At 39.5% G+C, this 17,937-nt stretch overlaps 1 protein-coding gene across 1 annotated transcript; it reads right to left on the reverse strand.

The window, feature by feature from the left end:
- Positions 1-176: 176 nt before the first annotated feature.
- LOC100556987 (retinol dehydrogenase 12) lies at positions 177-17,533 on the reverse strand. Its single transcript, XM_008116972.3, has 7 exons — positions 17,449-17,533; positions 14,349-14,467; positions 11,947-12,102; positions 6,555-6,659; positions 4,831-5,040; positions 3,215-3,404; positions 177-1,489 (listed from the first exon to the last, which is right to left on the reverse strand). The coding sequence occupies exons 1-7, from the start codon at positions 17,472-17,474 to the stop codon at positions 1,387-1,389; spliced, it is 909 nt and encodes a 302-aa protein (XP_008115179.1). The 5' UTR covers positions 17,475-17,533; the 3' UTR covers positions 177-1,386.
- Positions 17,534-17,937: the final 404 nt, after the last annotated feature.

The following is a 17,937-nucleotide window of genomic DNA, read 5'->3' on the forward strand; positions in this document are numbered from 1 at the left end:
GAAGAGCGCTGCCGCACCGGATTGGCCCAGCCGCGGACGCCAAAGAGGGAGGCCACGAACGCACAGCGCACAATTCAGGCAAAGAGCGAATGCGGCCCTGATTCCGCCCTTGGAGCAGGGAGGGGAGGCGGGGCCCCTCCCTTTTTATCTCTACAGGAATTTAAGACACACGCGGCTTTGTAAAGGTTTATATATTTATTTTATACATGGACTAACAGGCTATGTCTACGCACATTGGCTTTCGCAAACGCCATATATGCTAGGCATGCTCTTTGATACAGATATTTCATAATCTAGGGACATTATCTCTTACTTATAAGGTACAATGTACATGGAGTATACATTGGGTCAAGGCACCATACTGATGCATCATAACTCTTATTTCATTTGTTGATCGCTGTTCATTTGTTGTTCGCTGATCTGCTATGGACATTTCTATGCAATGCAGTGTTTTGTAGCACTCCAGCATTTCCAGTTTCTTGCAGTAAATGAAAAGCATCTGCCTTCTTACAAAATACAGCTGATCAATGTTGGTCCCTTCTGCACTGCCATATATCCCAGGATCTGATCCCAGATTGTGTGTTTATCCCAGATTATATGGCAAAAACACTGCCATATAAAATTCAGATTATCTGCTTTGAACTGGTTTATCTGAGTACACTCTGATATAATCCAGTTCAAAGCAGATAACCCTGATTTTATGCAGCTGTGTGGAAGTGACCTAAGAGAACAGTTTAGTTCCCTCTCTGCCACAGGGTCCAGGCTCACTCTTTTTACATCCATATTTTCTCTTCATTACCATTTAAGTTTTCAGCCTGAAATCTGAACATGGAGGACTTGACAAAACAACCAAAACAGACAGACAGAATTCTCTTGAAACAGGTTTTTGCAATGACCCATCCTTGCCTCTTCCGCTTGCAAAATTTCTCCTAAAGCCATGATTTCTAAAATCTTATTTGTAGAAATTATCCACTATGTGACAAATCAAGGTGGCGGATTCACAAACACATGTAGGAAATGTTCAGGTAAGTGATGCTGATCTAGGAGCCGAGTATCATTCTCTTAAGCCACTAAAGAGTCAGATTTAACACAACACTGCTCATGAAACATCTAGTGTATCTTAACATAATACTAATATCATATGCATATCAATGATATGCTAAATCAGGGATGGGAGTCATGTGACTTCTTCAGGCTCATATTAATTTAACAGGAGAGCTATACTGTAGTGAGAACAGACAATAGGATGAGTGTCCGCTTATCCATGTAGAATAGACTCAGGTAGATGAAAAGATAAAGACAACGCTTGACTGCATGCATTTTCAGTGGGTTTTGCCCCTTGAAGACAGTATATTGGTGGACAGTGTCCACACAGATTCTCTCAGTTCACTGCCACTGAATGCCCAACAGCTCACAGCTCACCTTCCAGAGCTTCTTTGCAGTGTTCTCATCCAAACCTTGAGGAGCAACCCAGGCAGGCTTGCAGTCACTGTGGAGGAAGAAATATAGAAGTATATCAGTCCCTATATTGAAAGAAAGAGGATAAAATTTAAGTAAAATAAATAAATAGATAGATAAAGTCCATTGGGCACCTAATAGTTCATCTCCTTAAACATTATGGGCCCCTTTCATAACAAAAAATGTTTTAGAAAGCCACATTTTTAAACCAAAAGAAGAAAGACTACTCAAAATAAACAAGGGGCATATTTTCCAGCTCAAAATAGGTTTATATCCATGTTTAAACATTTTAAAGGATATCACATTGAGGAGAGGGCAAGCTTGTTTTCTGCTGCTCTGGAGGATAGGGGCCCTTCCAGAAATCCCAGGATCTGATCCCAGGTTTTCTGTTTATCCCAGATTATCTGGAAATGCTGACTCATATTGGGCCTTCCATGCAGCCATATAACCCATAATATCAAGGCAGAAAATCCCACATTATCTGCTTTGAACTGTGTTATCTGAGTCCACGCTGCCATATATTCCAGTCCAAAGCAGATAAAGTGGGATTTTCTGCCTTGATATTCTGGGATATAGGGCTTTGTGGAAGGGCCCCTGGATGACCATCTGTCAGGGGTGCTTTGATTCTGTGTTCCTGCAGAGGTGGTGGAAGCTGGTCTCCCAAGGCGCGGGCTGCCTTCATCCAGTTCTTTCTGGTCTGTTTCATTATCTGTAACCTGCCCAAGGGGTGACTTGGGCAATCAGCTTTGTCCCTAATCAATCTTGTCTTTGTAAAATTGGAGGCAAGCCCTTTCTACCAAGGTCAGAAGGACATAGGACTTCCCTCTTAAAGATACAGGAGCACCGTCACCAAACTGCAGCAGCCTGCCCAATCCCAAGTGGCATTTTAGGACTGTGGATGGCAGTTCTTTGGAAATATTCTTGCACCACAAAAGACTATGTGCACTTTCTTTGTGCATTTCTACTTCTATTGTGTTGTATTTCATGCTGTCCTACAGTCACAGCAAATAGACATTTTTCATGAATCAGCATGTGCCACTATATTTAATGAGTTTCATGCTCAGCTAGGAGTGGGAAGTAAAGGCGAGACATATGCCCCTTCTACACTGCCATATAATCCAGATTATATCAAAACAGATAATTCACATTATCTGCTTTGAACTGGATTATATGAGTCCACACTGCCATATAATCCAGTTCAAAGTAGATAGTCTGCATTTTATGTGGCAGTGTAGATGGGGCCAAAGATTACCTGAATTTACCTATTAACTGGGCCTCCTTTTGGTGCTAAAGGCACAGGCAGGGCAGATTAATTCATTTGCACAATGTATTAGTTTAACTTTGTTGAGCAATCTTGACCCCTCACCTGGGAAAACGTTGGGCAGAGGTTCAATGTCCCTTATCCAGAATTCCAAAATCCTAAATACTCTAAAATCCAAAACTGTTCACATGGCCAGCTGAAATAGCTTTGCTTTCTGATGGCTCAGTGCACACAAACTTGATTTAAATGTACAAAAGTATTAAAAATACTGTGTACATTTGCCCTCAGGCTAGGTGTATAATCATATATGAAACATACATGAATTTCTTCTTTCTTAAGTCTCATCTCCAAAATATCTCATTACCTCTGTATATGGAAATACAGATATTCCAAAATTTTTAAAAAATTGAAATCCAAAATGTTTCTGATTGAAAACATTTTGGACAGAGAATATTCAATCTGCATAAATAAATATACACTGTTACCCTGACCCACCTGAAATACTCTCCAGTCACTGACTCCAGTTCCTCTGCCACTGCACAGTGCACAGTAGTCTGAGCTCCTTCTTCTACAGTCTTCCACATGAAATTAAATACTCTTTGCAGAAACTTTGCTACATAGGAATGACGCCCTAATTCACTCAGAACAGCACCGGGATGTAAGGCATTAACAGTAACTCCAGTGCCTAAAAAAATAGGAAAAACGCAATTTGTGGGAACCTATAGAAACACTTTTCTATATAAGCAAACCAAAGAATTTGGCCCAATCACACTGCTTTTCAAGAAAGAAGATATACAACATTCTTTGCACAATTCTGCATAACACTGAAAGTCTGGGAGAAAGGTACAAGTGTTAAACGTCCATCTGTCCTATGTCTGTCATTGCAAGGGATGTTGTGTACCTAATGATAAAAATGTACTGTACTTTCTAATTGCTATTAATCTCTGTAGGTGTAGCTGAGCATGCAGCATGCAATTAACCTGCCAGCAGCAACACAGGCCCCTTTCACATAGCTGTATAAAATCCACATTGAACTGGATTATATGGCAGTGTGGACTCAGATAATCCAGTTCAAAGCAGATACAGTATTGTGGATTATCTGCCTGGATTTTCTGGGTTATATGGCTATGTGGAAGGGTTCACAGAAGGATCCAAAACTGGGTTGTTGTGCGTTTTCCGGGCTGTATGGCCATGTTCCAGAAGTATTCTCTCCTGACATTTCACCCCATCTATGGCAGGCATATACAGAGGTTGTCATATACCACACAACCTCTGAGGATGCCTGCCATAGATTTGGGCGAAATGTCAGGAGATAATACTTCCGGAATATGGCCATACAACCTGGGAAATGCACAACAACCCTGTGATTCGGGCCATGAAAGCCGTCAACAAAACACGGATCCAAAGCTAATGAAACATATTAACTCAGGATGGTGGGGGTTGGTCCTCAATTTGTGGTGGTCTTCAGACAGAGTTTGAATGGTCAGCTTTCAGAAGTGCTTTTAGTTGTGCATTCCTACATGCCAGGAGATTAGACTACATGGCCATTGTAGTTCCTTCCACCTCTATGATCCTAAAGATTTGTTCAGAGGAGGCTTGCCTTTGCCTTCCTCTAAGGCTGAGAGAATGTGACTTGCCCAAAGTCACCTAGTAGGTTTCCATGTTTGAACAGGCATTGAACCCTGGTCTCCAGAATCACAGTTCAACAGTCAAATCATGATACCATGCGGGGTCTCAAAAGGTTAGTTTACCTTTTAAAGTTGTCTGTCTTTTTCTTGTCAATTTGTTTTAATTACATAATTTGTTTTTATAAAAACCCATATTGCCAAATGTATGAAAATATATTCCCTGGTGTATATTTTTTCCCACTGAATAAAACCTCTCCAGCTACACATTAGAATAATGTCTGATTTCCCTACCAATGTTTCCTTGCCTCAAACCTTGGCTTCAGTAATTTCCACACAGTGTGCTTTGAAAGACAGAAACATTTTAATGTTAATGTTTTCAATCAAACTCATCTTGGTTTCATTGTTTCTTTCACTACCAAACCTCTGGGGTTATCCATTCAGGCTTCGAATGGACTCAGGTATCACATTGTCTCTGAAACTCACCTTGCAACCGACCAGCCAGCTCTCTGGTAAAGAGTATATTTGCCAATTTGCTTTGGAAATATGCAAATTGTGCGCTATAGCACTTTTCTCCCTGTAAGTCCTGGAAATATATTTTCCCCAAAATGTGGGCCAGTGAGGACACATTCACTATTCGCGCAGGAGCTGACTCTTTCAAACGGTCCAGCAGCAGGAATGTTAGGAGAAAATGCCCTAGAAATAGAGGAAACCTTTTATTAATTGCTTGTGTTATTTTAACCAACGTATTAGTACGCTAAAATGCTGCTTAAATAACATAAAAGTGCTATTCAAATATGTTAAATAAAATGTAAAAAAAACCCGAAGATTTATTTTACTCTATATCTACTAAAAACTATATATGTGTGTGTGTGTGTGTGTGTGTGTGTGTGTTATCTGATTAATTCAAATCAACATGGGAGACTCAGCCTCTCGTTGTCAACTGACTGTCTCTCAGATTCTTGCTTTCCAGATCATGGTTGCCAGAAGTGACCATAAAATCAGTGTTGTAACTAGGGTTGGTGTCACCCTCATGGACCTCCTCTCATACCACTCCACATTATTGTAGCTAAATTACTAGAAAATGTAACTATAAAAAACCAGTAGCAAGAAAGGCAACGGTGTATAGAGTGTGCAGACAAAACCATGTGATTCAAGCCATCATTGTAACTGGATAATAATGACAGCTCTGGCTGCAGCATATGCATATAAAAAGGTTCAAAAAGCAAATCAGCATGAAGTTTTAGCCTTGTAGATCCTGCACTTGTAAACTGGGTTTATGAAAAATATTTTTGTGGTTATAACTGGTGGTTTTGATTTGTAATAAGAAATACTACATTTCTGTTGCACAAAATAATTTATAAACAGTCATTTTGATATCGCTCCTTTGGTGTCACGTTGTGCAGTTCACACCTCCTGCACCTCCCTAGTGATGCCACTGCGTAAAAGCCCCAGAAGATCACCGTTCTATATTGTACAATTATCTAAGGACCTCATCAGATTGACTTTTGGCTCTGTTTCCATGTACTGAGGAAATGGAGCCCCACAAGAGTTCCACATGACGTTAAGGCATTTCTGGTGGGACTCTGTGGGACTCCATTTCTGCAGCACATGGAAACAGAGCCAAAAGTCTGTCTTCAGGAGTGGGCAACAGCTTAAAACAGAGAAGGTCAGGCAGGAGACAGGAAAAGGACATGGGAGGGCTGGGAAAGAGAGTAGGGAACAAAATAAGATGGTTTTCTCTCCCCACCCGCTTTCCCCCTGTTCATGGAATCAAGTTCTAAGGCACAGTTACTTTGTTAGCATTAAGAGTCCTAGCATCTTGACCACAGGTAGAAAAACTTTAGCCTGCTGGCTGCTTTCCCATGCCTGGCCACTTTCTTCCTTTCATTAAGTCCTATTTGGAGGTTTGTCTAAGTTGTTTTGTTATTGGTTGCACCATTTACTCAAAGTTCTCTCAGCAAACCCCTTTCTCTAAACTATGTATATTTAATTTAATCAACTTTAGGTTCACATGATTCATTCAGTTCTAAGGATGGTCTCACACTTCTGCCACTAGGAAGTGGTTGTAAATGGAAGAAGGGATAATCAAAGGTTAAAGTAGGAGAAGAAAAGGGAAGAGATGGCAACCAACCGAGGTAGAGAGGGGACCAAATGGGGAAACTTGTATAATGAAGTCATCTATGCTGCCTGTGATTTCGTAGTCTTACCAAGGTGATTGACTCCAAACTGCATTTCAAAGCCGTCGGCTGTCTTAGAGTAAGGGCAAAACATCACACCTGCATTGTTAATGAGGATATGGAGCTTGTCTTCCTCTACAAAAAACAAAGACACAAGATGGAGTTCTGAACACAAAAGGCCAAAGAGAGACAAAGAAACAAACATGACGATGCTAATTGCAGGCCCTATCTACACTGCTATATTATACAATTTCATAATGCATCTTAACTGCATTGAATTGCATTATATGGCAGTGTAGATTCATATATAGTAGTTCAATTCAGTTAAACTTCATTTTGAAATTGTATTATATGGCAGTGTACATGGTGCCAAGGAAGCCTGCACAATTTGCTCTCCAGATGTTGCACTACAGTTCTCATCATCGTTCACCAATAAGCATTCAGTAAATTCTCAAAGCAACTGAGGTTGAACTTCTAGAGGTTCATGTGTTCACTAACATGTTCCCTAGTAGTAAACTATGGTTTAGGCCGCAATCTTATCCCTGCATATCTGTCCATCTGAACTCAGGCTGGATCTACATTCCCTATTTCCCAAAATCTGATCCCAGATTATCTGTTTTGGACTGGATTATAGGAGTCTACGCTGCCGGATAATCTGGGATAAAAATATAATCTGGAACAAGCAGATAATCTTGGATCAAATCCTAGGTTATAGGGCGGTGTAGATACAGCCGCAATTATCCCCTATATTCAATGTCATCTTTAAAAAAGGGTAGTTTTCAGGAGCAAAGCTGTTACTGTGGTACTGTCATTGATTTCTAGAATTCACATTATTGTGAAACTAACTACTTCATCAGACTTTCCTTGTCGTATGCTGCTTGTTCTCCTCTTTCAGGATAGAGTCCATTACACAGTGCATGTGCACTCCTGGTCAGGCTACCTCTAGAAACAGGAGAGCAATACAGGAGTCTTCCCGTGTTGCTTTACCAGTAATGGTGAGAAGCCGGGTAGTGACGCTTCCCCCATGGGAAAGGATTCACTGTAAATTATGCAATGTGGGCGTGGAGCAACGGGTTCCCCATGCCCCATGCCAAGAGCCCATGAATTCGCCATGATCCGTGGCGAATCCATGGGTCTTTCTGATGTGGTCTTCAGACCACTCGTACACTGTCATATAAAACAGATTATCTACATTATTTTGAACTCGATTATAAAAGTCCACACTGCCATATAATCCAGTTCAAAGCAGATAATCTGGATTGTATATGGCAGTGCAGAAGGTGCCTAATATCCATGCTTGAAACTGGGAGTAGAGAACATGTTCAGTTAGGAAAGATGCTTATACAGACATTGATTTCATCTTCTGATATGAAAGTGGTTGTGTGGGAAAACATTCACATGCAAATAGTTGTTCACATACTTATGTCAAAACATATAGGGTGTAATAGTCTGAGTGTTGGATTAGGGCTCTGGGAGATTATGGTTCACATCCCCACTTTGTCATGAAACCTGGCCTTGGGCAGGTCTCACTCTCTCAGGCTGGATCTACACTGCCCTATAATCCAGATTTTCAAACAAGATAATCCAGATTATCTGCTTTGAACTGGATTATGAGTCTACACTTAAATGTGTTTTACGATTGTTTGGTTTTCCTACATTTTATATTATACTAGTTTGGGAACCCGGCGGTGCCCGGGTTATTTGAAAAAGGCATTATTTGTCTTTGAATGTTATGTATTCTCACTTTGGAGTGGGTGAACTACAATTCCCAGAAGCGTTGGCCAATCCTCCCCAAACCCTGCCAGTATTCAAAGTTGGTCATTTTGGGTCTGTGTACCAAGTGTGGTCCAGATCTGTCGTTGGCTGGGTTCAGTGGTCTTTGGATACAGGTGAACTACAACTCCCAAAATCAAGGCCCATTCCCACAAACCCCTGCAGTATGTTCAGTTGGTCATGAAGCTTCTCTGAGTGAAGTTTGGTCCTGGTACATTGTCGGTGGGGGCCACTGTTTCTCTGGATGCAGGTGAGCTATAACTCCCTTTTCCCCAAACTTGTCCAACATGTTCCATTGGTTATGGGAACTCTGTATGCCAAGTTTGGTCCTGGTCCATCATGGGTGGGGTTCAATTGCAGGTGAACTATAAATCCCAGTACCGACTACTCCCAAATGTCCAGGCCAATTCCCCTCAAAACCCACCAATATTCAAATGTGGGCATATCAGGTATGCATGGCAAGTTTGGTCCACACCCATCATTGTTTGGCTCATCGCGTTCTGGGTGTAGGTGAACTACAGCTCCTCTAAATTCCCCAGTAGGAGTCACAGTGCTCTGACTTGATGCAGGGTGAACGACAACTTCCACCATGTGGAGTCAATCCCCAAACTCCTCAAGGCAATTTAGTTGCTGCTCTGTTCTGTTCTGCTCTGTTTGTTATGCAGACAGATTTGAAAGGGAAGGGCAGTAGGTAGGGTCATGCAAATTTCACACCAATGGAGAACCCTGGGATGCCTGCCTGTGGTGGAGGAAAATGCAAAATCTAGGATGAAATGGTCCCCAATAAAAGCATTCCTTGGGTGGTGGGCCGTAGTGTTTGGGGAGGACATTGGCAGGGTTTAGGCTACATGTTTATGGAGCTCGCTGTAACCGTAATGTCAGTGGACGGGAGTGACTTGGTGACTCCTTAGCAGTGGGAACTATAGCCTGTTTGTGGAGGCTGTCTGTGTGATACCTGTGCCACATATACACATATGGATTTTCATTTTTATTATGGATATAGATATAGAAGAATATAGAAGATAGATAGATATAGATGTGGCATTTAATTTTGCCATTGTGTAAGACTGCTCTGGGTCCCCCTGGGAGAGAAGAGCAGTATATAAATTAAACAAATAAATAAATACATTGCCATATACAGGCAGTCTCCAAATTACAAGAATCCAATTTACAAATGACTCATAGTTAAGAAGAGGGTGAGACAACAGGAAGTGAGAGAAATCTGTCTTTCGGAAGGGAAATTGACTCTTTTAAAGAGTTGCCATGGAGAAAAGGTGTCTCCCCTAAAACATTATTACCAAGCCTTGTTTCTACAATAAGCCAAATTTTACAGAATCCAATTATTACAGGGACAGAAAGTAAGGTGAAATCTTCTGAAGAGGGGCAGAGACTGCCAAACAAACACCACAGGGGTGTTAACCCTTCCCTGTGCATTCCAAATCTATGTGTGTGGATGGATGACTATATATGTGTGTGTGTGTGTGTGTGTGTGTGTTACACTTAATTTTTTTTGACCTTTTCTGGCTTACAAACAAATTCAACTTAAGAACAAACTTACATAAACAATCTTCTTCGTAATTTAGGGACTGTCTGTAGTCCAGTTAAAAGCAAATAAACTAGATTCTATATAGCAGTGTGGGTGGGGCCAGTCTCAGAAGAACGCAAGGGCAAACTCCCTGTGATAAAATCTTGACATGAAAAACCCCAAAATAGGTGTACCTTAGGTTTTTCCTAAGTCAGAAATGACTTGAAAGTATGCAACAGTAACAACCATAATAGGAAGATGAGGAAAATTGATGAGAACATTGGAGTGTTGTGTGGTTTCCAGGCTGCATGACCATGTTCTAACAGCATTTTCTCCTGAAATTTCACCTGCATCTGTGGCTGGCATCTTCAAAGGATTTGATGGTAGTCAAGCAAGTGGAATACATATATCTTGCTTGACTACCATCAGATCTTCTGAAGATGTGAGCCACAGTTGCAGATGAGATGTCAGGAAAAAATGCTGCTAGAACATGACCATACAGCCCGGAAACCTCACAACACCCCAGTGATTCTGCCTGTGAAAGCCTTCAGCAATAAAATGAGACATGCAAAGTATCTTGAAAGACTGAGGATTATATGATATTATCTGCACAGAAAAAAGTTGCAAATGTGACCTATGGCAATTATCAAGTATGGAGAACAAATGGCTGATGATTCCTGTTACCAATTGCAAACACATGCTATGTAGCATTCAACAACTGTGAAAACATTTGATCCTCTGCAGAAGATTGTGTGGCAAGATAAAAACCAGTAACAACTAGATGGAGTGATACATTGCCTAAATTGCATAAACGTATAATTAGGGATGTGCAAATATCAAGTTTGTCTAGTTTCTTTACACTTTGCTTGCATTTCCATCCCAGCCTATTTTTTGTATCACGTTACAAAAAATATTTTAAAATAATGATTAAAGTTATAAAATTAATCAGTTTGTTACAATTCAACAAATTAATCAATTTCAGTTGTTCATGAAACATTGAACAACACATCTAACAATCAACATGAATGAATTCATTTTTAAATGTGGCATTCTGAGCTCTGAATTTGTCTCGTTTGAATTTCCCCCCATTTAAGACAGGTTACAGCATATTTCCCCCCAATTACACATATTCTAGCTGTTTGTATTTAAAAATCCGGAACACTGTTTTGTGTGCTCTTTATAAAAAATGCCAGGCAATTATTGCAAATGTGCAAAGGCTCAAGAAAATGTTCACAAAATAACAATACATTCTGGAAGGTATAAAAGTGCTATGCTTATAGAGTTTTAAGTCCAATAAATTTCTTTCTAACTTTATTTCAAATAAATAATGCCTTAAATGTATATTGTTTACAGTTGTTATTTTAAGTTTTCATGCCCACTTTTAAATCTGTGAGTGAAGTGTTTGGAATAGTACTATTATTACATGCCAGGTTTGAAGTTGAATATATGATACAGTTTATAAGTTTTTGCCCACCTCGTATACTTATGCAAAAACAAGACTTCTTCAGAGTGTCATTATAACTACCAGATTTGTGTAACATTATTGTTTATTATATTTAAACATATGATTTACTGATAAATAAAACGGTGTTGCAGTTAGAAAGCTTCTAAGAGCCATTCTGAGCTATATTTATGGGGGTTTTTTCGTGTCAGGAGTGACTTGAAAAACTGCAAGTCACTTCTGGTGTGAGGGAATTGGCTGTCTGCAAGGACATTACCCATGGCATGCCCGGATGTTTTGATGTTTTTACCATCCTTGTGGGAGGCTTCTCTCATGTCCCCGCATAGAGCTAGAGCGGATAGAGGGAGATCATCTGTGTTCTCTCCGGGTTGGATTTGAACGGGCAACCTTCAGGTCAGCAACCCAACCTTCAAGTCATCAGTCCTGCCGGCACAAGGGTTTAACCTACTGCGCCATTGAGGGCTCCATATTTATGGTTAATTTATCAAATTATTTAATATTTATCATTATTGAATATTTTATACAATCAAGTGAAAAATCAAAATATCATTGTTTCTACAATGTGCCATTACTCCAAGTGCCAGAGGGTCAAGGGAAGATTTGAGTATAAAGTTACATCCTTCTTCATTGTATAGGGGTATATATTTTTTTCCCTGCTCTACCTTTAAGGAGATTTTCAGCAAATGTCCTTATAGATTTGGTATCACTCAGGTCCAGTTTCTTCACAATGACTTGCTGATTCCCTGTTTCCCTTTGGATTTCATGGGCAGCTGCTTCTCCTTTTTCTGTATTTCTGCAGGCAATTATGACACGGGCACCTTCAATAAGAAGCAACAAAAAAGGCGACAGGGTTGTCAGACTAGAGGCTAATGTGTCCAAATCCTTCATTTCTAAATCAATTTATGTTACTGGAACATGTGTATATAAACCCACTAGCCAGCAGATGTTACAGACATCAAAAATATTTATTTACAGTAGAGTCTCACTTATCCAACATAAACGGGCCGGCAGAACGTTGGATAAGCGAATATGTTGGATAATAAGGAGGGATTCAGGAAAAGCCTATTAAACATCAAATTAGGTTATGATTTTACAAATAAAGCATCAAAACATCATGTTATATAACAAATTTGACAGAAAAAGTAGTTCAATACGCAGTAATGCTATGTAGTAATTACTGTATTTATGAACTTAGCACCAAAATATCACGATATATTGAAAACATTGACTACAAAAATGCGTTGGATAATCCAGAATGTTGGATAAGCGAGTGTTGGATAAGTGAGACTCTACTGTATATGGATTTTGGGAAAAGAAGATTCATGCTCAGTTCTATTTAATTCAGTTCAGGGGCCAGAGGTAAAGGTAAAGGTTTTCCCCTGACATTAAGTCCAGTCATGCCTGACTCTGGGGGTTGGTGCTCATCTCCATTTCTAAGCCGAAGAGCCGGCGTTGTCCGTAGACACCTCCAAGGTCACGTGGCCGGCATGACTGCATGGAGCACCGTTACCTTCCCACCGGAGCGGTACCTATTGATCTACTCACATTGTCATGTTTTTGAACTGCTAGGTTGGCAGGAGCTGGAGCTAACAGCGGCCGCTCACGCCGCTTCTGGGGTTTGAACCTGGGACCTTTCGGTCTCCAGCTCAGTGCTTTAACGCACTTCGCCAGCGGGGCTCAGAAACAAATTGCTAATTCGTTGTCTAATTGATTTCTGCTGTTTCACAATAAACAGAACTTTGAAATACTCCTAAAGCAAGAAACTGCTTGTCAGTTAAAGAATGTTTAGAGATGAGAAAAAAGTATTGGTAGTACCATTTTTTCTATACTGTCACAAGTTTAATAGAATTTAAAATATCCTTGCAGACGGCCAATTCTCTTACACCAGAAGCGCCTTGCAGTTTCTCAAGTTGCTCCTGACATGAAAAAATACTTTGATAATCTGCATTATATGTGTAAGGTTCTCGTCTTCCAGTTGTGCTGTGTGTTAAGTCTTCCCCAGAAGAAAGCACCAAGACACATGCTGGGTAGACCCAAACAGGTTTATTGTACGGAATACCAGAATCTTCTCTGTAGCCCATTTATATAGGGGCTCGCACATACCAGAGGGTAATTGAGGTTTTATGGCTGGCCAGTTTTATGGCTGGCATCTGTTCTTTGTCAGCGCTTGCTCTGTGTTCGGAGATGTCATGAGATGGGGGGATCATGACAATATGGCAGTGTAGAAGACGCTTGAGGTTCAATATCTAGAACTCCATGTGTTCACTAGCCTGTTCTCTAGTAGTAAACTATAGTTTAAGCCACAGTCCTATCCCTATATATATCTGCCCAGTTGAACTCAGGCTGGATCTACACTACCCTATATCCCAGGATCAGACCCCAGAGTATCTGCTTTGAACTGGATTATATGAGTCTACACTGCCAGATAATCTGGGATAAACAGATCATCTGGGACCAGATACTATGATTTAGGGCAGTATAGATACAGCCTCAGTGGGATTTACTTCTGATTAAACCTAAACTCTTTGCAAATGGAGGGTGACAGGAAAGCATCATATTATTTAACATCTAAAAAACTAAAGTGAGAGGAATTCAAGAGACTAAAATAATTGAGTATGCTGTAGAGAATGTGAACAGAGTGATGTGGAATGATAGCAATGGACTACTACAGTATATTCCTGATATTTTTAAAGAAATTGTGAGCTGATTTGCAAATTTGACAGGCACTTCTACATAGCATAAGTCATTGCCCAAATCAGCCTTCCTAAGTGCTGGACCTCCAAGAACCATTAAGTCAATTTACTATTGCACAAGTATATTGCATTCATAGGATTGTAGCCAGAAGGAACACGAGACAGCTATGATGTTGCAGATATACCCCGTATAAAGCTGCATGTTATCACTTTGAAAAATAGGTTTAAGAAACATAGTGTTTATTAGAAAGACAGACAGACAGACAGACAAGCCAAGGCACTTATGAATTTACAAATGCACCAAAAGGTATAGAAATCAATAAAGTATACTTGATTCATTTGAAAATCTGAGTACACCATTGGCAACTTGCCTCTTCGTGCAAGTTCTCTAGCTGTCTCCTTCCCTATACCAGTATTGGCTCCTGTGATCACGGCCACCTTTCCGTGCAGCATAGCTGTTGATGTGCATACGCCGCCTGCAAACCATTTCCTGAAAGAGAGTGCAACAGCACTACGTTTTACTAGATATGCATTGATACAACTTGAGTTAAGAGTTCCACGACCAAGCTCCTAACTCAAATCACTATTATCTCAAAATGAATTTTACATTGAACTGCATTGAAATGCTATTAATCCATTCTGAACAATAAAAAAGAAAGATCAACTTCATTTTAAAAAGGCAAAAACATTTTTATTCAGACAGGCTTTTAAAGAGGAAGGTGTTTGAGATCTAGTCGGGGGTGCTGTGGTGTTTAACTGTTTTGATGGATTTTAACTGTGAATCTTTTTGTGCTGTTTGTGTTTAATTCTATTTTAATGTTTGCACTAGCTCTTAACTCAAAACACTGCTCGTATGTCAAAGTGAAACACAGGCCAAGCAATCATTCTTAACTCAAAGTGCTCTTAACTTGGGGTGCTCTTAAGTCGAGGTTCCAATGTATATAAAACTGGCCAAGATCTAATGTCCCTTTTATACTGATGTGTAAGTCCAGAAATTTTAGTCAGTAAAAAGTCAGTTAAAAATATCTGGGTCAAGTTATTCACAAGTGAATGTGAGTACTGTAATCCAACTATTATTTAAAAAAGGGAACCAGTTTATTCCATCCTGGAGAACCCAAAAGAAACCCCCTTCTACTCTCTTTGCCATGGACCATTTTGAATGTAATTTTAATACATGGGACATGCTGGCTGAGTCAGCATTAGTGATTTCCCTCTTTGCTGAATGAGCCCTTGACATATCCACAGGTCCTATCAAAATCATTATTCTGACCCCAGAAAATTGCCTTTGACTTAAACATGAGGTTGACTTATACATGAATATGTATAATAATCCTGGCACTCCATAATAATGCAACTGTTCTTCCCTCTTTCTGTGCTGCCGAAAACTGGCTGGACTACTTAAAGAGCAGGTTTTCCATATGTGTTTCAATTCCAGTGAAATGAGCTGTTCGATCAGTAGGTGCATCCCAATGGATTTAGTGAATAATTTCTTTGATTTGTTTATAAATTAGGAATACAAATGTAATGTGTAGAAATGGGTACGAACCTTTTCTTTTTAAATTCTTTTTAAAGTCAAGGCAGAATGAAATGTCAAAAAGAAAATCTTTCATCAACCCATTCCACAATTTAAGAAACAAAATAACTAACACAATTTCCGAAGGCTGAAAAATAAATGTATAGTTTGAAATAAATATGTTTCTGAAGGACAGTGCTCACTTGTTATAAATATTTTAAACTCTAATCTTGAACTTTATCATGCAATTGATTTGTTGCATCATTGCTCTAGTGCAACAAAACTATTATGTGACTTGATCTTTCCTGATCACACAACATCAGGACCCTCCCTTTGTTGCATTGCATTTCCATTGGATTGCATCTAGTCATTGGCAGGAAAACTAGTCATTTTCTCCAATGTTTCTGCTGTTTAACTACAACCATTTTGTTGCACTCCAATAGATAACACTCTCATTACACACATTAACATTTGTTTTGTTTTATATTTTACTTATTTAAACGTGTGTGTTTCTACCTCAGTTTGTGTTACTCAAGACAGCTTCAAACAACACATCAGTAAATGTTGAAATAAACATCCATAAAAAGTGACAGCAGATATTGCAAAATAATACTAGAGGACCAGGAAAAGATCAACAGCTGAAGAAAAGGAGAGTCACATAGCAGTAAGGCAGTGGATATGAACTGGATCTCAGTCTAAATTTTCAAGAAGCTATCTTATGGACTGTACTTATTTTTGAGGAGAGGATTCAGCACAATGGATAGGTGCTTTAAAATTCAGACTGAAATCCAGAGTGAATTCACTGCACTCTTCCCACCCTGGAAGCCACCAGCATTCATTGCAAACCTCCTTTGACAAGGATAAACCAGGGTTAGCATATAATGTCCTGACATATATTTTTGTCATTCCAAACTTTACTGATAACGATGAATGGCTAGTCATCCAAAATTTACAAAATAAGAGTGCAAACATATAGATGCTTACTCAAAAATAAGTGTAGCAGAGTTAAGTAGGACTTGCTCCCCAAGAAGATAGTTGTCTTTAGGCTTATCTGTTTATGAGCATAAGATTTAAGTTTAGCCACTTGATGACCTTTTCCACAATTCATGTTCATGTTTACTAATTTCAGTAGACTCCATAAAATGTACTTCTGAGTAGAATAGATATACAATTCCAAAAGAAGTTTACAGACAGATTATATTGTGGCACATGATTTTATGAGATGCAGTTTGTTTTATGAGTCTGTACATTAATACATGGCTGAAGTGAAAGTAATAAACTGGTTCCCACAGTGGGATCCAAATACTATACAAAGTACACCACATAAATATATGAAACTGAGAGCGTTATAACCATATATCATTTACATTACATTTATATATTAAAATTCTTTGTCTACACACTTCCAGAAAATACACCCCATTTCTTAAAATGCTGATAAAATCACAGAAAAACTGGTTTTAAAAAGACATAATGGTTTGGGGTTGAAAAAAAAAATCAAATTTAAAGTTTAATTTACTGGACAGATGGTTTTGATAAGTTGGAGGCTTGCCAGACTCTACCTGCCTATTATGTCAGCACTCGCCTTGTTCATGGTGGGTTAGGACGAAGGGGTCCTGCTGATAAGAACTGGATAAAGGGAGGCTACAGGGTAGAGACATGCACCAGGATATAAAATTGTCTGATTGTCCTTTAACCAACTGAACCTAACAATGATTGGGTGATGCCCCAAAAGGGGGACGCAACACCGTGAAACTATACAAGCAAAGGTACTATCACCACTTGGGGTACCTCCATTTTGGTGGCACCACTGGAGTTCCAGTTCTCTGTTTTCTTTCCTACCTTATCTGAGTTTTTCTGAATACAGCTTTCTTTCTGAGAGCAAAAAACATCTGGTTACTTTGCTGGCTGTGTCCCTAAAGCTGCACCTTTCAAGAGATTGGGGTGACACCACAAACCTGAAAGGAGAAAATGTAGAAGACATCTCTTCTGTCTAGGAAGTTGTTCACGAAAGAGAAAAAGAATAAATGTGTGGAAGCTTTATATTGGTCCGAAAGTATGCAATTATATTTCATAAGATATTGTGACATCATTTATTGTAGTTGCTGCCAAGTAGGTGGAACCAAGAGAGCAGGAGCCAAAAGATGTTTCATCAAGGTCATGTTACACAAGTGCTTCTCTGAGGCTGGATCTACACCATATAATCCAGATTATCAAAGCAGAAAATCTACATTATCTGCTTTGAACTGGATTATATGAGTCCATACTGCCATATAATCCAGTTCAAAGCAAATAATCTGTATTTTATACGGTAGCGTAGAGGGGGCCTAAGTTACCAAACTTTCAAAAAGAGAAATGTAAAAGGAACAAGATACCATAGTTCTTTGTTGTAAGTAAAGTTCTACAAGAACCAAAGACTCTTGGTTTATGCCACTGAAAAGTGCTTA

The sequence above is a fragment of the Anolis carolinensis genome, chromosome 1 (assembly GCF_035594765.1).
Source record: "Anolis carolinensis isolate JA03-04 chromosome 1, rAnoCar3.1.pri, whole genome shotgun sequence".
NCBI lineage: Eukaryota > Metazoa > Chordata > Lepidosauria > Squamata > Dactyloidae > Anolis > Anolis carolinensis.